The sequence below is a fragment of the Gossypium raimondii genome, chromosome 2 (genome assembly GCF_025698545.1).
Source record: "Gossypium raimondii isolate GPD5lz chromosome 2, ASM2569854v1, whole genome shotgun sequence".
NCBI classification, from domain to species: domain Eukaryota; kingdom Viridiplantae; phylum Streptophyta; class Magnoliopsida; order Malvales; family Malvaceae; genus Gossypium; species Gossypium raimondii.
In genome coordinates, this window is record NC_068566.1 from 5,453,501 (window position 1) to 5,473,554 (window position 20,054).

General features: G+C 32.7%; 3 protein-coding genes across 3 annotated transcripts; all 3 read left to right on the top strand.

Moving 5' to 3' along the window:
• Positions 1-933: 933 nt before the first annotated feature.
• LOC105787838 (probable glucan 1,3-beta-glucosidase A) lies at positions 934-3,334 on the top strand. The gene is made up of 8 exons (XM_012614408.2): positions 934-1,277; positions 1,380-1,499; positions 1,640-1,828; positions 1,909-2,064; positions 2,134-2,303; positions 2,373-2,522; positions 2,611-2,960; positions 3,046-3,334. Exons 1-8 carry the CDS (start codon positions 1,077-1,079, stop codon positions 3,228-3,230), a joined length of 1,521 nt encoding a protein of 506 aa, XP_012469862.2. The 5' UTR covers positions 934-1,076; the 3' UTR covers positions 3,231-3,334.
• Positions 3,335-4,302: 968 nt separating this feature from the next.
• LOC105787836 (probable glucan 1,3-beta-glucosidase A) lies at positions 4,303-6,588 on the top strand. The gene is made up of 8 exons (XM_012614406.2): positions 4,303-4,479; positions 4,572-4,691; positions 4,815-5,000; positions 5,140-5,295; positions 5,378-5,547; positions 5,636-5,785; positions 5,858-6,207; positions 6,297-6,588. The coding sequence occupies exons 1-8, from the start codon at positions 4,303-4,305 to the stop codon at positions 6,485-6,487; spliced, it is 1,500 nt and encodes a 499-aa protein (XP_012469860.1). The 3' UTR covers positions 6,488-6,588.
• A 4,416-nt stretch (positions 6,589-11,004) lies between these two features.
• On the top strand, positions 11,005-14,543 carry LOC105787839 (uncharacterized). Its single transcript, XM_012614409.2, has 4 exons — positions 11,005-11,312; positions 11,422-11,482; positions 11,568-11,712; positions 14,043-14,543. Exons 1-4 carry the CDS (start codon positions 11,105-11,107, stop codon positions 14,292-14,294), a joined length of 666 nt encoding a protein of 221 aa, XP_012469863.1. The 5' UTR covers positions 11,005-11,104; the 3' UTR covers positions 14,295-14,543.
• Positions 14,544-20,054: the final 5,511 nt, after the last annotated feature.

The following is a 20,054-nucleotide window of genomic DNA, read 5'->3' on the forward strand; positions in this document are numbered from 1 at the left end:
CTCTTGGTGTAGTTTACCCTTCATAATATTATTCTTTTTAAAAAAAAAAAAGAAATAACTTTTCTTTATACATGAAATAACTTCTTTTTAAAGTGACCTCCGTTGAAAAGATATTAATTTTTATACAATATTAAGGGTGAAGAGATGAATGTTTGACCGAGTTTTGACCACCATTCCATAAAAATCAAGATAACAATATTAAAGTCTAAATCAATATAATATACTAAATATATTTTTAGATAATAAAATAAATTCATATCTTAATTTTTAGTTAATTATATAAATTTTATTTTAAAAATTTTAGGAAAGAAATTGATTAAAGATTAAAAGTACTATATAACCTAAAGTTTAGATATATTTAATATAATTAATTTGATTTTCCACGGGAGGACTAAAATTGGCGTCCGTATGCAAATAGGTTGATTTTGCATCAAAATTAGGCATTCCTACAAACGTCCCTCTGTTTTCTTTTACTGTTGAGTTGAGTTGATTTAATTAGGGATGAAAAAGAATCTGAATTTAACGGGTTTGGATTTTATAAATTTTTCTGAAATTTTTTTAGTTAAAATATTTGGAGTCGGAATTAAATTAAGGTAAAATTCGGATCGATGTATTAAATTTCTTTTTGAAAGGTAATGGAACTTCTACAATGCAACAAAACCAATTTTACAGACACGAAACAAATAAATGTAAAAAAAAAGACAGGGACAAGTAACACGACTTCTATGCTACAGTAACCACCTGCCCTTTCAAACAGAAAATACAATAGAAATAAATTCGCCACATAGCAATAATACAGCTAGAACAAAGGCATGAAACCTCAATAAATAAGAAACTTTAATAGGAAACTTGACCCAGCTCACTATAATAGAAAATTTGCAATAGATCCCTGCTTTTCTTCACCCAGCTAGAGCACGGCTCGATGTATTAAATTTAATTAAATCAGACGGCTCGATGCATATTCTGTTAGTTTAAGAAAGTCTAACGATTGGATTTAATCTAATTTAATTTCTTTTTATAGTCATTGGTTAAATGTATATATATTTGCTTATAATTTAAAAGTGTTCACCACTGTCATGAGCAAAGGAGGGCTAAACATGGTTTACTTAGCTTTTCTCTTGTTTTTCAACTTGATTTCATGTTTTCCCTCTTCTTCACATGCACAAAATGCTAACCTTAACCTGCCATTGAGGGCTGTAAACCTAGGCAACTGGCTTGTCACTGAAGGATGGATGCAACCTTCTCGTTTTGATGGAATAGTTAACAAAGATCTTTTGGTATATTTTACTACACATATCTTTCCTTCTTCTTTACTCTATAGTTTCCGTCATTCAATTCACTGAATTTCCATGTTTTTTATTATGTTTGAATTGGTATAGGATGGAACCCAAGTTCAATTCCTCTCAACAAGGCTGAACAAGTATCTGTGCGCTGAAAGTGGTGGTGGAACCATCATCGTAGCCAACCGTGCCTCGGCTTCCGGTTGGGAAACCTTCAGGGTTTGTTCTTCCATCACCTTTATTGTTTAATAAGTTTGCAACACTTTTGTTAAAATCCATCCTTCTAATATTTATTAATTATTCATCCCGTTTGCATATGAGAAGCGTATTGGAACTTAAATATAATAATCCTAACGCAGTTATGGCGGGTGAATGCATCATACTTTAACTTTAGAGTGTTCTTCAAGCAATTTGTGGGATTAGGAAATCAAGGTGTTGTACAAGCTGTTTTGAATGGACCTACCAATTCAGCTACATTTGAGATTGTAAGGAGAAATGGTGATCCCAATAAAGTTCGCCTCAGAGCATCTAACGGTTTGTTCCTACAGGTACTTTTATTTGTTGCACTGACCTCGATTTTGCACTAACTTTCGATCCAAGTCATTGACTATTTTGGTTTTGAGATTAGGCACAATCGGAGACAAGAGTAACTGCAGATTATAGAGGCTCTAGTTGGGACGATTGGGATCCATCTGTGTTCAGAATGACAATTGTAAACACCTTACAAGGTGAATATCAAATCACAAATGGTTATGGACCTGATAGAGCCCCTCAAGTCATGCAGGTAATCAAGCCTCTTTTTGTACTCCTTAAACAAGTTAAAGCAAAGGGTATTTAACCATGGTTTTTCCAGGATCATTGGGATTCTTACATAACCGAACAAGATTTCAATTTCATGTCTTCAAATGGACTTGATGCCGTGAGGGTACCTGTAGGGTGGTGGATAGCACAGGATCCAAATCCCCCTAGGCCTTTTGTTGGAGGCTCTTCAAGAGCCCTCGACAATGCTTTCACATGGGCAGAGTAAGTAAAAGAAATCTTCTAGGATCGAAACAAAAAGAAGACTCTTATTTACGTGCGAATTTGGTACAGGAAATATGGGATGAAGGTCATTATTGATTTACATGCAGTTAAAGACTCCCAAAACGGTAATGATCACAGTGGGACGAGAGATGGTTTTCAGGAATGGGGAGATTCCAATATTGGTGAAACTGTGGCAGTCATAGAGTACCTTGCAGCAAGGTTAATTAAGATCAGACAATGTCGAACCATGTTCTATTATATGCTTTTCCTTATTTCACTTCATTTTGAAGGTTTAATTGTTGGACAGATACGGTGGAAGACTAGGCTTGGCTGCAATTGAATTGATGAACGAGCCACTAGCACCTGGTGCAACTTTCGATGCACTTGCGAAGTATTATAGAGCTGGATACGATGCCGTAAGGAAGCACACAGATGCATATGTGATCCTATCAGCACGTTTAGGGCCAGCTGATCCACAGGAGTTCTTCTCGTTGGCTAGTAGCATGAATCGAGTAGGCATCGATGTGCATAACTACAACCTGTTTTCAGATATGTTCAGCAGCATGTCCGTGCAACAGAACATCGATTATATCTATAATCAACGAGCTTCTGATCTCGGACGCTTGATCTCGGCTAATGGTCCCCGGGTTTTTGTCGGTAAACTTGAGTCTGAAAAAACAGTTTAGTTTTAGGTATGCAAATGTAATAGGAATATGCATTTGAATGGTTTATGTTTTCGCAGGAGAATGGACAGGAGAATTTGGTCGAAACGATGCATCAATGGAAGATTATAAGAGATTTGCGAGAGCTCAGCTAGATGTATATGGTCCTGCAACATTTGGATGGGCATATTGGACTTATAAATGTGTGTACAACCATTGGAGCCTCAAGTGGATGATTGAGAATAACTATATAAACCTTAATTGACCACTATGATGCTGTTATCTTTTCTAAGGGTACAATAAGATGTAACCTTTAGCATTTAAAAATGCTAATTTATATTTTATGCATATTTTAACTAAGTTTCTTTATTTTTGCTTTCTAATTGATAGAAAATGATTCATGCAATCATAATTAACATATTAAATTAAAATTCTACACTTGAATTTAATTAAATAAATAATTTTAACTGAATGAAAATAATTTTGTTATATAACAATGACAATCATTACAACAAAAGAACGATAAAAATTTCAAACTCTCAAACAATTTTTGTTTGCAAATGGTGATGATTGTAACGATATTATTATTTTTCGCTCACTCAACTAATTTTTTTAAAGATAAAATAAACAAAACAATGTTTGCAATTACAATAATACATCACAATAACAATCAATTATTTTTATTACAATAATACATCACCATAAACATAATGTTTTTACATCAATTATTTTTGTTTGGTTCAGTTCTAAATTTATTCATATTAATTTTTATTTTAAATTTTTCGACTTGTTTTGACAAAATAAACATAAACTTTTCTTTAATTTTGTTTTTGAAAAATATTTTGTATATGTAATTTTTAAGTTATTTTTACTATTTTAAATATAAAATATTTATTTTACATTACAAAAATTAAAACTAATTTTAAATTAAATTAAATTAAGTTCGGATAACCACAATTTTAACTTATATTTCATAAATGGTTTAAACTTCTTATTTTAAATTGATTTTTTTTTTCTTGCCCAGCCCTAACCCCGTGAGGCAACTTATCACATTGCCATTGCATAATTGCTTGAGCATCTCCAGAAATCAAGAGTAAAACCTCAGAGCCCCCCATGTGCAATGCTATAAGTTATTTAGACCCATGTGTGATGCTATAAGTTATTTAGACTCATGTGCAATGCTATAAGTTATTTAGAAAGTGCTTTTATATATGGTAAAATGACGAAGGAAGAGAAAAAGCAGATGGCTTACTTATAATTTGACATTATGTATTTGCTTATAATCTGGAAGTGTGCCCCAAAATGTCATAAACTTTCAAAGCAAAGGAAGGCTGAACATGGTTTACTTAGCTTTTCTCTTGTTTTTCAACCTTATTTCATGTTTTCCCCCTTCCCATGCACAAAATACAGACCTTAAGCTGCCATTGAGGGCTGTAAACCTAGGCAACTGGCTTGTCACTGAAGGATGGATGAAACCTTCTCGTTTTGATGGAATCATTAACAAAGATCTTTTGGTATAGTTTACTATATGCATACCTTTTCCTTTTCTTTACTCTATAGTCAATTCAGCGAATTCCCATGTTTTTATTATGTTTAATTGGTATAGGATGGAGCTCATGTTCAATTTCTCTCAACAAAGCTAAACAAGTTTTTGTGCGCTGAAAATGGAGGTGGAACCGTCCTAGTAGCCAACCGTATCTCACCTTCTGACTGGGAAACCTTCCGTGTCTGTTCTTTCATCAGCTTTATGTTGTATATAACTTACATTTATATAGTTATTAAATAACTACAATCTTAGATTCATTCTAATTTAGAACAATTCAAAAAATGCACCTTTTGTTTGTTGCAGTTGTGGAGGGTGAATGAGTCGTACTTCCACTTGAGAGTGTTGAACAAGCAGTTCGTGGGATTAGGAAATCAAGGTGTAAAAGCTGTTTCAAATACACCTACCCATTCAGAAACATTTCAGATTGCAAGGAAAGATGATGCTCCCAATCGAGTTCGCCTTAAAGCATCCAATGGTTTCTTCCTACAGGTACTCTCTTGCACGGACTCCAATACGTAAATAGCTTTGGTTAGTAAACCATGGATATAAGTATTTGATAACATACATAATAAAGAATAAATGTCAGTTGAAGTCATTGACTATTTTGCTTTTTTCATATTGTAATTAGGTACAGTCGGAGACACTAGTAACTGCAGATTATACAGGGTCTAGTTGGGACGATAGCGATCCATCTGTGTTTAACATTGCAATCGTAAACACCTTACAGGGTGAATATCAAATCACAAATGGTTATGGCCCTGTTAAAGCCCCTCAAGTCATGCAGGTATGGCTCTTTTAACTCCTTAAACAACAAGTTATAGCCATGGTATTCGAAATGATTCTTTATGAAAACCATGGTTTGTTAGGCTCACTGGGATTCTTACATCACTGAGCAAGATTTCAAATTCATCTCTGCAAATGGACTGAGTGCCGTGAGGATACCTGTAGGGTGGTGGATAGCACAGGATCCAAATCCCCCTAAGCCTTTTGTAGGAGGCTCTTTAAAAGCCCTCGACAATGCTTTCACATGGGCCGAGTAAGTAAATGAAACCTTCTAGGATTGAGACAAAACAAGACTCTTGTTCTAAACAATCTAATGTTTTCGATGTCTGAAATTAATGCAGGAAATATGGGATGAAGGTAATTGTAGATTTGCATGCAGCTAAAGCCTCACAGAACAGATTTGAACACAGTGGAGCAAGAGATGGTTTTCTAGAATGGGGCGATTCGAACATCGACGAGACCGTAGCTGTAATAGAGTTCCTTGCAACAAGGTTAAAGATGACACTAACCACTTCCATGTCATGCCATGTTCTATTACGTACTTATATATAATTGTTGGACAGATATGGTGGAAGTCCAAGTTTGGGTGCAATTGAATTGATGAACGAGCCTTGGGCACCGGATGTAACATTAGATGCACTTACGAAGTACTACAAAGCTGGATACGATGCCATAAGGAAGCACACAAATGCATATGTGATTCTATCAGCTCGTTTAGGACCTGCTGACCCAAAAGAGCTCTTCTCGTTTGCCCGTAGCTTGAATCGAGTAGCCATCGATGTGCATTGGTACAACCTCTTTACAGATATGTTCATCACCATGACTGTGCAACAGAACATTGATTATATCTATGATCAACGATCTTCCGACCTTGACAGCTGGATCTCGGCTAACGGTCCCCCGATTTTAATTGGTAAATTAAGTTTTAAAAGGGTTTAGTTTTAAGTATACAAATATAATCGGAATGAATTTGAATGGTGGTGAAAAACTGTTTCTTTGCAGGGGAGTGGACTGGAGAATTTGGTGCAAAAAAGGGATCACTGGAAGATTATAAGAGATATACAAAGGCTGAGCTAGATGTATATGGTGGTGCAACTTTTGGTTGGGCCTATTGGTCTTATAAATGTGAGGAAAACCATTGGAGCCTCAAGTGGATGATTGACAACAACTTTATACAGCTTAATATGAGATGATTAAGCACTTGACTAATTTATAATATAGTAACACATATATTTTTTTTTTATTTCTGTTTATGAACTATCAATATATTAAATAGACATTATGTTGAATTTAATTTTCTATCTATACCTACAATCTATATCTATACCATAATATTGAAGTTGTCCCAAACTTTCATATGCTTCAATTGGAAATTTCATTTCGCAAATGTTGTTCAAGGTAATTCCATCATTAGCAAATAATAAAGGAGGAAAAGGCAAAATGTAATGAAATAGGAAGTATTAATATTAGTGTTGGTATTTTTTAAAATTTAATTTGTATTAAAAATTATAAAATTTTATACATTAATAATTAATTTTCATGTATGCTAGATTATAACACATCTATAAACAAATTATTTGCATGTAAAAATTATATACCAATTTTAATACAATATAAACACCAATATAATTATTTGTTTTATGTATATATTGATGTTCAAAAACATTAATTTAATTTCTGGAAATATAGTGAGGCCATATTGTAATACTATTTAATTACCAATTTACAAACATTTTCTTTACAACTCAACATGGTTGAAGAATTTACTTAAGGCTATTTTGATAAATTAAATATTAAAAATGTAAGTGTTGAAAAATTAAATGTTGATTTTAAGTTATAAAATTTGTTTGGTGTATCATTTAAAATTAAATATTAAATATAAATTAGATTTTTTATAATAGATAATATAATCTTAAATGAATTAGAATAAAATAAAATAAAATAAAATAACTGAATTTATTCTTTATTAAGTGATAAAAAATCCTATCTACTTATCATTTTCTCGCTTTTTAGTGAAAAATATTCTATCAAATAATTTTCTTTGTGGGTTATCAAATGTTTTTAAAAATTAAATTGTTGAAAGTATTAATCTTTAGTCAACACTTCATAAAGAGGGCCTAAAAATTACATAATTTGTTTTTAAAAAAGAGTGGCATAAAAGCATGCCTGAATGATTTTTGAATTGCTATTTCATTGGTAATATATACTAATTTTTAATGTTGTGTATTAATTTTATGATTTGTATAATTTATTATTTAATTTTAAAAAATTATGTGTTGGTCTTAATTCTTAAATGTTATGTTTGATGTAACACCCTAGAATTTAGGGTTAGAAATTTTGAGATTTGTAGGTAAGATCAGTGGCTAGATCGGACAATTGGGTTTGTTGTGTTTTATGTTAGAATGGATCTGCTGTCTAGTGGTTTCTTGTGTGTTAATTTGCCTTTGGGATTTGGTTCAAATCCTCGTGTGTGTTTATGGAAATAATTTTATTTTAGATTTGTTTTTTGTAGTTACTAAAATATTTTTTAGCTTTAGCTATTTTAATTTATTTTTATTTTGAGAATAGAAAAAAAAATCCCAAAAAGAAAAAAAGAGAGTTGCACGTTCTTCCCCTCTTCTCCATTTTGTTCTCTGTGACTTCAATTTTCTTTCTTCCTAAAAGAAAATATCCAGTTTCTTTTGATTCTTTGCTTCTTCCATTTTATCGTTGTTGTCGGTTGTCAAGGGATTTTTGTTCTCGGGTGTTTGGTAAATCAGAAGAGAAGAATGTAGGTTTTGCTTTTGGGGATTTTGATAATGTCTCATCCGTTTTCTATTTTGTTATTGAATTGAAGTTTTTGTTAATTTGTATGTTAATTGAGGTTTTTGAATCGGTTTGGAGGAGTAAATCGAACGATTCTGGTGTTTGCTATCACGCCTAAGGTGTGTGTTTGAAAATTCTCCCTTTTCGTTATCGAATTTCTGATTTGTTTCCATGAAATTCGACATATTTCGTATGTTTTTGAATTTGACCAGTCGAAGTGTTGATTGTTGTGGAATTGCTTGAAATTCTGAGTGTTTTTGGTGTGTTTCTGTGTAATCGACGGTTGGGGATCATTTCGACATCAAAGACATGTTTTGCAACCTATTTCGGTGTGGTTTCATGACCACACGGGTGGCAACACGGGCGTGCGCCCCACATGGGTGGCTCACACGGTCGTATGCAATTGGGAATTTAGGGTTTTTGATGATTTTTTGTACCACACAGGTGTGTGAGATCTCTACACGGTTGTCTCCACTACTCTTTATTTTTAGCACTTTTGGACATTGAGTTACACGGGCTACTCACACGAGCGTGTGTCCCCTCCACATGGGCATGTGTGTCCTTCACATGGGCATGTGTGTCCTTCACATGGGTGTGTTGACCCCCACACGGCCTGGGGACTTGCCCCGGCTGTGTGGCCTTATGTCACCAAATTTTGTACTGTGTCTGTTTTTGATCTTATTATGATTCTGTGTGTTCCGACCCTTGGCTAGGTCCTTGTAAGGGTGGTCAGGGCTTTGTTTCGGCCTGGACTCGTGCGTTATTCGCAATCTTAGCTCTAATTAATTGATTCAGTTGAGTGTTAATTAATGTTATGTTATGTTATATTTGATTTTGATTCTGTGAATTTGAATGTGTGAATTTTTGATTCCATACTCTGTTTTGTAAGTCTGTCTTCAAATGGCGTGCATTTTGTATTTGCATTAATCTTTTTGGGTTTGGTTGCGAAGAGAAGGGAATCTGATCTGTTTTGGCAGTTTCAACTGTAACATGTATGTACAACGGTTTGCCGTAATACATAGTACGACATATATGTCAGCTCTACTACATATTAACATTTGAGTGGCTAAGTCCACATACTTGGTGTGTAGGGTTGGATGGGCCTTTCGAGTTCCTATGTGGTGTGCATGGTTGGATGAGCTTAATTAGCTCTTTTTGGGGTGTGATTAGGGGACGGAGAGGTGTTTGGCTGGTTAGGTGGGTTTTTATTACTTGTTGCATTCATTCCACAATCTGTCTGTCTGTTTGATTGCGAGACTAACTGTTTATAAATCGAGGTGTTTGAGTACTGACACATTTGATTTGTTTGTGAAGACTATTCGTATATCAGATTGCCATTGAGATTTTTTTTTATTGTGACATTTTGGTGTTCATTTATCTATCGTTTTCGAACTCACACTGAGCTCGTGTAGCTCACCCCCCTTAGTTTATCCTTTGCAGGTACTCTCGTTTTCTGTAGCTGGACTTGGCATGCCGGGGGGTCTCAGAATGACATGTTTTAAGCCGGACTAATAAAAAGGACTTTTTAGATTTTTAAATTTGTGAACTGTTTGGGACTGTAAACAACTATAAAGACGGTGGTACAATCTAATTTTGGATTTTCGTAAGTAGTTTTGTTTTGATTTCTAGAAACTTTAGAACTTTATTTTCGAGCGCATTCAACGTGACTTGAATTCTCTGTTTTAAATCCTAAAAAGGCTAAATGGTTTAGTTCGATTTTAATAACTGTGTTCGAATAGGATTTTAACAACTCATTTTGTAAAATTGTTTCAAATCACTTTGGTGATCAATGTGACCTCCGAAATTCGGTCTAAACTCCTAGGTCGGGTTTTGGGGCGTTACATTTGAATTTAGACATAATGATTTATTTGACCCTCCAATTTTTATAAAATAAAATCATTTTAGCTTTTTGATTAATTTTTTATCTCAACTCTTTAACTTGCGTTGTTTGTCAAATCACCTCAAAATGAATGGAAAATTTAACGTTTGTTAACTTTGCTGATGTAGCATATATGTGAATTTCCATGTGGATGTCATGTCAATAATTAATTAATTTTAAAAATTTAAAAAATTTAAAAACTATAAAAAATTTAAAATTATAAAAATTATAAAAATATTTTCTAATATTTAAAAAATTAATTAATTGCTAATGTGGATTACCATATGAATGCCATGTCAACAAAGTTAACAAATTTTAACTTTTTCATTCATTTTGAGATGAGTTGACAAACAATACAAGTTCAAGGGTTAAAAGATGTGAAAAAAATTAAATGGAGGGCTAAAATAATTTTTTGATAAAGTTGGAGAGCCAAATAAGTCATTATGGCTTCAACTTATATAAATTGTTTTTTAAAAATATCTATGTGGGTATTTTAAATTTATATAAATTGTTTTTATAATTGAGAGTAGAGATGAGGTTGTTAGGGATTGAATCTAAACTCTCGTGTCACACATGAGTCCCATGTATTCATGTTATTTTCATTTTATTTTTTTATTTTGTGTCGCACCTGAAATCATCTTATATTTTGTAAAGTCTAGTAAATGATATGTTTAAATCGGGTGGTTCACATGCGGACTTACCAATCAATTTAGAATATTATTTAACCAGTTAAAAAGAAAGTTAGTGTATGTTTGATAAACTTAAAAATTAAGTAATAAATTTTACTACTAAATTTGGTGTAGAAAAGATTTTATTTTTAAGTAAAATATAAAAGAAAATACAAATTTGAGTACTCATAGGTGCTGTCTATGTAATTTGATGGTAGCATCTGTCAACAAAAATGTTATGAAATGAAAAATAATTTTGTTTGAACGATGACGATGATTACAATGGCGATGATTATAATGAATTTTATTTATTATTTTATTTGGTCCCCGACCATTGAATAAAGTACTATAAGCAAGCATTAACAACATGGTCTAACCAAAGCCTTTTACAGTTTCACTTACTTTCAAACTCGAAGTCTCCGCCACTACTACCAGCTTTCTATTCATCGCTCAACCCAATGGCACTCGCCTCCAACTCGCTCGTTTCTTTCATCCAAGGCTCATTGAGTCAACCCGGAAGGACCTCCCACTCTCTTCCTTCACCTTCTCTTTCTTTCCCCGGATCTCGTTCGCTCTCTCTGAAACTCACCCGCCGCTCCAACTCGCCCCTTCTTTGCTCTTTAGATGCAACCAACGCCACAGATAAGGACACCCCAATCGAAACAAGTAATCTCTTTTCTTTTTTCTTTTTCCCCCCTTTTTTACTCCCAATTTTCAGTTTTTGAAATCTTTATGTTCTAAATACTGGGGTTTTTGTTGCCCCTTGATTTTTCAGGGTTCCCAGCTTATCCAACTGTGATGGACATCAATCAAATAAGAGAGATATTACCACACAGGTGAACTAATTTTATTATTTTTTAAGCTTTTCTTTTGCTTGTTATTGATATATATTTATTGGGTTCTTTTTTATTTGGCTTGTAGATTCCCATTCTTGTTAGTGGATAGAGTGATAGAATATAATCCAGGTGTATCGGCTGTTGGTATAAAGAATGTGACCATAAATGATAACTTTTTCCCTGGACATTTCCCTGAGAGGCCTATAATGCCTGGTGTTCTCATGGTTGAGGTATTTTTTTTTCTCTCTTTTTTTCTGAATTATTGGAAATTTAATCACTTTGTTTATGATTTAAATTTTGACATTTTATTGGGTATCGGCTGTTGGTATAAAGAATGTTTAATTTTTATCTGATAACTTTTTAATTATTAATCTAACAAAGGAGGTGGTAGGCTGGTCCTGCTTTGTGATTACCGAAGTTGTAATTTTTAATATCAACAGTATTAATATGGGTGAGGGTGTGTAATCAAATCTTGGGCTGAGCTATGCTCAGAAGCTGGCACTTGACTTAAAATCCGAGGCTCAAATCTCAGCTCAATTTGGATTGAATTTCCGTTTTAAGCGCCTGCTCTATTAACATTGAACTGCTGGAGCTTGTTCGATTAAGCTTATTTATTTGGTAAAAGTTGATCTCAATTCCCTTGCTTTACTTCAAGCTTGATTATTATACATTTGTTCCAAATTTACTTAACTAATCAAAGCTTCATTGATCAATTAATGTTTCTCAAAACATAATCTAGCATCTTCTCTATAATTGGATTTTTAGGAATGTGCAATGTTTCTCTCTCTTTTTCTTATATATATATATATATATATATATAGAGAGAGAGAGAGAGAGAGTTTCTTTTACATTATTCACTGGATAACGAATTCTGCATTCTGAATGTCAGCAAGTTTTGACCTTAAAGATGCTATTTTTGCTATGTAAATAATAGGTTCTTGGATTATTCAGTTTCCATAAATTAACTCATTAAGATCTCTATTAACTATGACCAAAGATATTGCTATTGCTACCTGCATGCATGAAACCGCAGATGTATAATTCTAGCCAGTTTGGTTTTTGGTCAATACTCCATAGCTCTGCACATATTAACTTTCAACTTTTTTTTTCTTTTTTGGTCATACCTCATTTTTCAATCACATAAATAGAGTAAGGTATAGATAATCTTAGTGCTGAGGTAAAATATGGTTGTATGAAGGCTTGGTAGCAGTTTGAGACAACATAGATGTAAAACTAGGGGCTTGACTACATAGATTTGTTAGGGGATTAGCTGTGAAGTCTTTCACCCCTGAGGCGCTATTGGCAGCTGACATTAACTTGTGTGGAATATGTTAGCATTAATAAGTACTATCAATATATTTTGATTCTTTTCTTATTCAATGCATTTTTTTCTTGTTGAAAATCAAGCTTAATTGAGCTCATTGCACATGTTCTGAAAATTGTGGCTGGATTTTATGCCATTTGAGATCCTTGTTTCTTCATGTAATGTCTCGCTCTTTGGCTACTATGTACTTTTATGCATTTACATCCTTTGATATACTGTGTTATTATTTTTTCAACTTTATACTTTTTGCACCTCCTAATAGGAATTCTGTCTGAGCAAACTTTGAGTTACATGATTGGTAATCCCCCTCAATGCAGTGTTTTATTCTGGCTGTGCTTGGGAGCCACTCCTTTAACTTGAATGATAATGCAAAGGAACTAAGAATGATGTTTTACACCACTTGTTTATGGCCTTTTTTGCATCGGTTTTGTTCCAAATTAGTAATGGTGTCATAATGTCACCTCATTTCAGGAGATTTACTGTTCAAATATATATTTTTTTATTCTCGAAATCAACATTAAATTGGCTTGATTTGATTGTCTGCTACTTTGCCTCTTTGTTTTATGCAAGTATTGCGGTATGGTCTTTGACTACTGCTGTATATCTTCTTTCATTCTTCTGTTTATTTCTAAAATTAGCTATTCTATATTTGTAACCAAAGTTTTGACGATTATCAAAGCCTCCTTTGCCAGTGCTACTTATTTACATCAAAGTCATCTTTATAGTTGCTTAGGGTACGCTTTACCTTTTAGCATTCTTTATCCTGAATTACGTGCGCATAGGAAGGGAAAATACAAAGGCAATTAGAGAAACCACTTGGAGCATGGAACAAACGTGTTGATAGAGACAATCTTGGTGTTTCTACTATTGTTGACTCATTCACGATCAGAATGATTAACTGGTTGTCAATCTAGTAAGCTAGAAAAGAGATGAATGCTCTGGTAGCACCCATAATCTTTTAATCCAATAATTCTTGAACTCCATTTCTTCTTGGTTTCTTACCTCTCTCTGTCCACCACATGTTTTGGTGGACCTTAAAGGTTGGCTGGTTCATGTTACCATGAAGATACCCCAAGGCCTTGGTTACCAAAACATGAAGTCTCTTGCTGCAGGGGTACTAAAAATTCGAATTGATAAAGATGTTTGTTATTTAGATGACCAATTTCCTGAATACCACACTAATAATTTCATTTTTAGTATTAGTAAGTACTAACAGAAAACAATTGCTTGGTCTAGGCGATGGCCCAAGTTGGAGGTCTCGTTATGCTGCAACCTGAGGTGGGAGGTTCTCGGGAAAACTTCTTTTTTGCTGGAGTTGACAAAGTAAGGTTTAGGAAACCAGTCATTGCAGGAGATACTTTGGTTATGAGGATGACACTTATTAAGCTGCAAAAGCGGTTTGGAATCGCAAAGATGGAAGGGAAAGCATACGTTGGAACTGACTTGGTATGCGAAGGCGAGTTCTTGATGGCTACTGGTAGTACTTGATTGTCTCAGTATTTTATACTTTGTGTATCCACTAATTTTCGGGGAAATCACGAGCCGTGTTGTACCCGACGCTTTTGTTCCATATGCATCCCTTTTTAGTGAGATTTTCATTGGGGTTTTTTTTCGATGACAGTATGTTTGTAAGTTTCTTTGTACTTTGCAGACAGAAAAAGATTTTCTTGAAGTTTCTTCTATCATTTCATGTAGACTGAAATCAGTTATCAGTTATGAAAAAAAGAGGTTTAACAATTTGCAGTGACCATTTGGTACTATGATGTGGATATATGCAGTGTTCAATTAATTTTATCATACATGTAAACTATTGGGTTATTTCTTGAGGACTAGGTACAGTTGAGGAGAAATAAATGCAATGCTATGGCTGAAAGGACTATAATTGCAGGGGTGAGACATTTTTTATTTGGAATAGAACTTGAACTCGGCCCAATTATTATTTAGTCTAGTTATCAAATGATCCGAATTTAATACTTGATTCGACTAGTCGGTAATTCCATTTGAGTATTTTTTTTAGTATTTAAATTTTGGTAAAAAGATCTTTTCAGTCCATGCGAATTTTGAAATTGGGCAAATTGGTCCCTCTTAAAAAAATCGGAACATATCAATTTCGGAAGTAAGCAACTAAGGACAATTAATCACAATGTTAATGTCTTTCATGAGTTAATTTTAAAATTGGTATAGTAACAAATTTAGTTTTCTATGTTTATATATTTTGTCATTTTGACCTTAATTTTAAAATTTTCAACAAATTCAACCTTAACATTTACACAAATGTTGCTAGATAAATTTGTTAAATTAGGACAAATTGATAGAATGTGTAAATTTTGAGGGCTAAAATTATTATTATATCAATCAAAATGATGTACAATTAATTATACTTAGTTATTCACTCTCAAAATTGACAGAGATTAAATTACGTTGATTTTATTTAGAGTTCAATTTACTCCATTTTAAATTAAAAGAAACGAAAGAAATGTTTGCACTTAAAATTTTAATTAAAGTTCATGTACAAATAATCAAGTCTGAAATCAAATAAGAGAATCTAGCTCATTTTTACTATAACTTCATTGTTGGACTTGACTGCATGCATTTCTAGAGCAGTTATTATTATTATTATTATTATTATTATTATTATTATTACATTTTGGATTGACCTATAGGTATATTTGATGAAATTTTTAACATATATGGATTTTGTTTTAAATTCTATATAGTTTCTTGAAATAAATACTTTATCAAATATTACTTTTATAGCTTTGAGTACAAATTTATTAATAATCTCAACATTTGTAATTCTAAATTTATTTCTAAAAAAAAAACCCAAAGAAGGGGTTATCAGTGATGTTGTGAGGGTGTCCTAATGTTGGCTCCCAATGATGTAGCTGATGAATGCATTTAACCTTCTTTTTTTTTACTTTTTGGCACACAAAATGTAGTGGGACTTAGTGGTAGGAATAGACCCATTGAGGCCCCTTTACCTTTATTTTGCTTTTAAGTTGGTAGGAAACATCAATTATCACATCTTGTGTTATAATGGAACCTCTTGCTCTACACCCATTCACTTGTTTACATGTGTTAACATCCCCCCATCTTTGTATCACTGAATGACCCTACTGCACCAAGTATTGCTCACCAGTTTAATATCTTTCTGTTTTAAGAAAAAGGAAGGTATCCCCCTGGATTTTGATTAACTGTGGTGAAAGTTGATAGCATTTCATCTCAAACTTCAATAAAATTTCACTTCCATTATGATTCACACTTCATTGTTTTTGGTCAATGGACATAAAGATTTCACACTCAGCCCTCAAATGTCAATCACTAGAAATTGACATGCATTTGTGATAATTATTACCCGGTTTTCGTCTCGAAAGTTGTTAATAAGAATGTGACAGGTGAAATAAGATGAAATTAAGGAAAAAAAATTGTAATTTAAAGAGAAATACTAAAATAAAAAGAAAAGTGAGTTGGCAAATGGAGGTAGGAGATTGGTCACCACCTGGAACCTTTGAAAGCTGTCCTTAGAGCCATAATAATGGCAGGTCCATTTCATGTGACCACACTACAACTTGATTGCTGCTTGTTTTGTTTAGGTTCCTAAATTTGCTATTTTATTTGGTACGAGTATTTTAAAGATATTTATTTATGGTAAAAATATAAAATCAAATATATATTGATAATTCTTTTTATCATTTTTAATACATTAAATATTACATATAATAAGATTAAAAATGCTAATACAGTTCTTGAAAATTATGTGCTCAAAAGAATTTTAAGTGGGTAATATTATTTATATGAAGTTATTACATGTGAATGTTAAATATAGGAACTTAAAAAAAGTCATTAATAAAATCGATATTTTTTTTATAATTTCATTATATATTTTTATCATATATTTCTTTTTAACACAATACTCAAAACTATGTAATCCCTACTCAACTCATAAATGGGAGGATAATGTGCTTCAACGCACTCGAACCATGTCTTTCTGCATTGATAATAATGCTTACGCCAATCGAACTAAGGCTCAATCGACATTTATTTATATTTTTACATATTTGGCTTTTATGAGAACAAAACTAAGGGCTAGACCTAAGGAAGTCCAATAATTGACTAAAAATTGCTAAAATAAAATTTTGAATAATATATTGATTCATCAATATTCTTATAATAAAATTTTGCTTCAAGTACTGATTATAATTTTTTATACTTAAATGATATAATTTTATAATGATAAAATTTAGTCCTATAATCCTACACTAAGCCAAGAAAACATCTTATTATAGTTCTTAGTTTTTCTTTTCATTAGGAGGAAAAAAATAAAGATAACATAGGATTTAAATTCTGAGAATTAAATACAGATTTTCTGGATATTATATATTAAAAATAGTTTGAGGAATTAATTAAATTAGGCTTAGAATTATATATATATATATATATATATATATTTTTTATAAATATAGATTTTAGAAAAATATTGTAAATATTCTATTAATAAATAAAATACTTATTTTTCTTTGTCTCTTTTCTTTTATTTTTTATTTTTTATTTTATAACACATTATCGTACGATCTTACTCAAAAGTGATAGTTTTTTCATATCGATGATCAAAATTATAATCCATGATTTCCAATATCTTAAGCGATAAGATGCAAAGTATTACGGAAATTTCTTTTTAATGTTTCATATCTGGTTAATTTTTTAATTAGCTAATTCATGATTAATTATAATTATTTTGATTATTTTATTTTATTTTTATATTTTAAAAGTGATGAAAGATTTGATCTCAATATAAATCTTGCTCGAAGTTATAGTTGTTAAGTATCAAAGATTATATTTATTCATCCAAGGCCTCATCATTAAATATATGTTTGCTTTAGTGATTTAGAGCCTAAATTGTATATGTGAGATTTGTCAAATCTTTATCACTGAGCTTTCAACTTAAATTTAATTACGTGTAAATTTATGTCAAGAATGAGCATGTTGGTTTAATGATTAAGCTTCTATATATTTTATGGTCTTGTGTTTGAGTCCTTACACAAACAGTAGGAAAATATTTTATACTATTTTTTGGAATCAGTTTTATAATTTTTTTTATTGATTGATTTTGCTTTTTCTCAAAAATCCCTCTTTTCTTACATTTTGAAATTTTCTTTTCTTTCTTTTTCCGTTACTATCATTCCTTCTTCCTCCTCCATTTTTTCTTTTTCTTTTTCTTTCTTTTATTAATTTTGTCCCTAGATTGTCGAGGACTTGGGTTGTTTCTTGTTTGATTGAAAAGCTAATAGCGTAAGTTCCATTGTCGTTTTCTTCTGTTTCCGCCTGACTTTGTCTATTCTTGTTGAGGTTAAACATTACTACCATTTCATTCTGAACTTCCTGTTAAGTAACGTTCCCTCATCGAATTAGGTTCGTGTGTTGCTGTTACATGTGAGGGTAAGTGTATAATTTTTTATTTGGGCTTCCGCGTTGAAGTTATTTAAAGTAATTTCTGTTTGGATGTGAATTTAGCGTTTTGGTTGTGAATAAATCGTTTGATTGTGCAATTGAATGTCATTTTTAGGTTCTGGAATCAACATTGTTTCTGTACCGAAATCGAATCAGGTGTGTAACGAAAACCCAAGAATTTCCCAATCGTTTCAGTTGTGTCTAGATCATGTAACTCTCTGACTTGAATCACATGGTCATGTAGCAAGTTGTGTAATAGTTCGTGTGAGGCACTGATATGAGCCACACAACCATGTGCCAAGCCGTGTGGGCCAAATGGGTCAGTCATGAGTTTAATTCCCTTGTTTTGAATTTTTCTTATCAATTTTGGCTTTATGTTAAGCTTGAGCATTAGGGCTTAAATAAATTTCTTTGTTAGGTTGTGACAAGAATGAGCTTGCTGATTTAGTGGTAAGGCTTTAGCTTACTTTTTGATATTGAGTTCGAACCTTATGTTGGGTGCATTTGAATTATTTTTGCTTTTCTATTGGAATTTTACAAAAAAGATCTCATGGTTAAATCTTCAATTATTTTATTTTGTGTTTTCCCCCAAATCCTTATTTTTCCTCAACCCAAATAACCGTCCATTACTTCCTTTCCCGTTCATGTCTATTTCTTCTTCCCCCTTTTTTCTCTACTGTTATTTTTTTTCTTTGGTTCTTCCTTCTTTTCTTTCTTTTCATTCTCTTGAGATTTCTTTTTCTTTTGCCATTGGATATTCTTTACTTCTGTTGTTCTTGCGGGATTTTGGTGATCCTTTGTATTCGAATATAATCAAGGATAGTGTAAGTTTTTAGTTATTTTAGCTGTGATTTTGGGTTCTATTTTGTTCGTCGTGTAAGGATGAAATTGTTGGTACTATTCTCGTAAGTTGATTGATGAACATTTCTTGGTTTCTTATTAGGCGAATGTAGTGTGAATCAAGACCCTCCTGCGGTGTAATCGTTGTATTTGTTCGCTATTTGTGAAGGGTAAGTATTTGATTTGGGACTGTTCTTTATGGAAAAAGGCAGTGTTTTGGAGTAAGATTTTAGGATTCAATTGAGTTGTAATTGGTTCGTTTTAACGTTGTATATAGGGTTCGGAGTGCGTTAATTGTGGTTTTCATCGTTTCAGCAATCAAGTGTGTGAAATCAACCCAAAAACTCGATTGAAACTCGATTAAATCGCGAAACTGGGCTGTTTTCGAAACTACCCGACGTCACATAGCCATGTGTGCAGGTCATGTGACTAATTGTGTGTCGCCACACAGTCGTGTGGTAGGCCGTGTATGGCACACGGTCGTGTAGTAGGTCGTGTAAGGCACACGACAGTGTGGGCCTTTTTGGTCAAATTTTAAGCTCGATTTGGGGCCATGTAAAGGATTTGAAATTTGGGTCTGTAGGCATCATATAGGGCTAGAAAAGTGTAAGTTCTAATATGTAAAAATACATGGGTCTGTTTAGGAGGTATGCTAAGTAGGATATTGATACGAGATCAAAGGCCTGACAAATGCGTTCCAAACTAAATGGGAGCATTCAGGAGTTTGTTAGCAAGGCCTTAGATGCGTACATGAAAGAACGGGAAAATCAAGATTTCAAATATTGGGAATCTTGGTCCAAGAAACCAAATCTTGCAACCAAAGCGCATTGGATCTCCGTTACGAGCATTAACGATTCAATTTCAGTAGGAGATGGATCACAAGCCCAAATTCTTGAAGGCAAGGCCCAATAAGAAGATTCCAAGCCCAATCAAGAAATCCACCCATACTTAGTTGAAAAT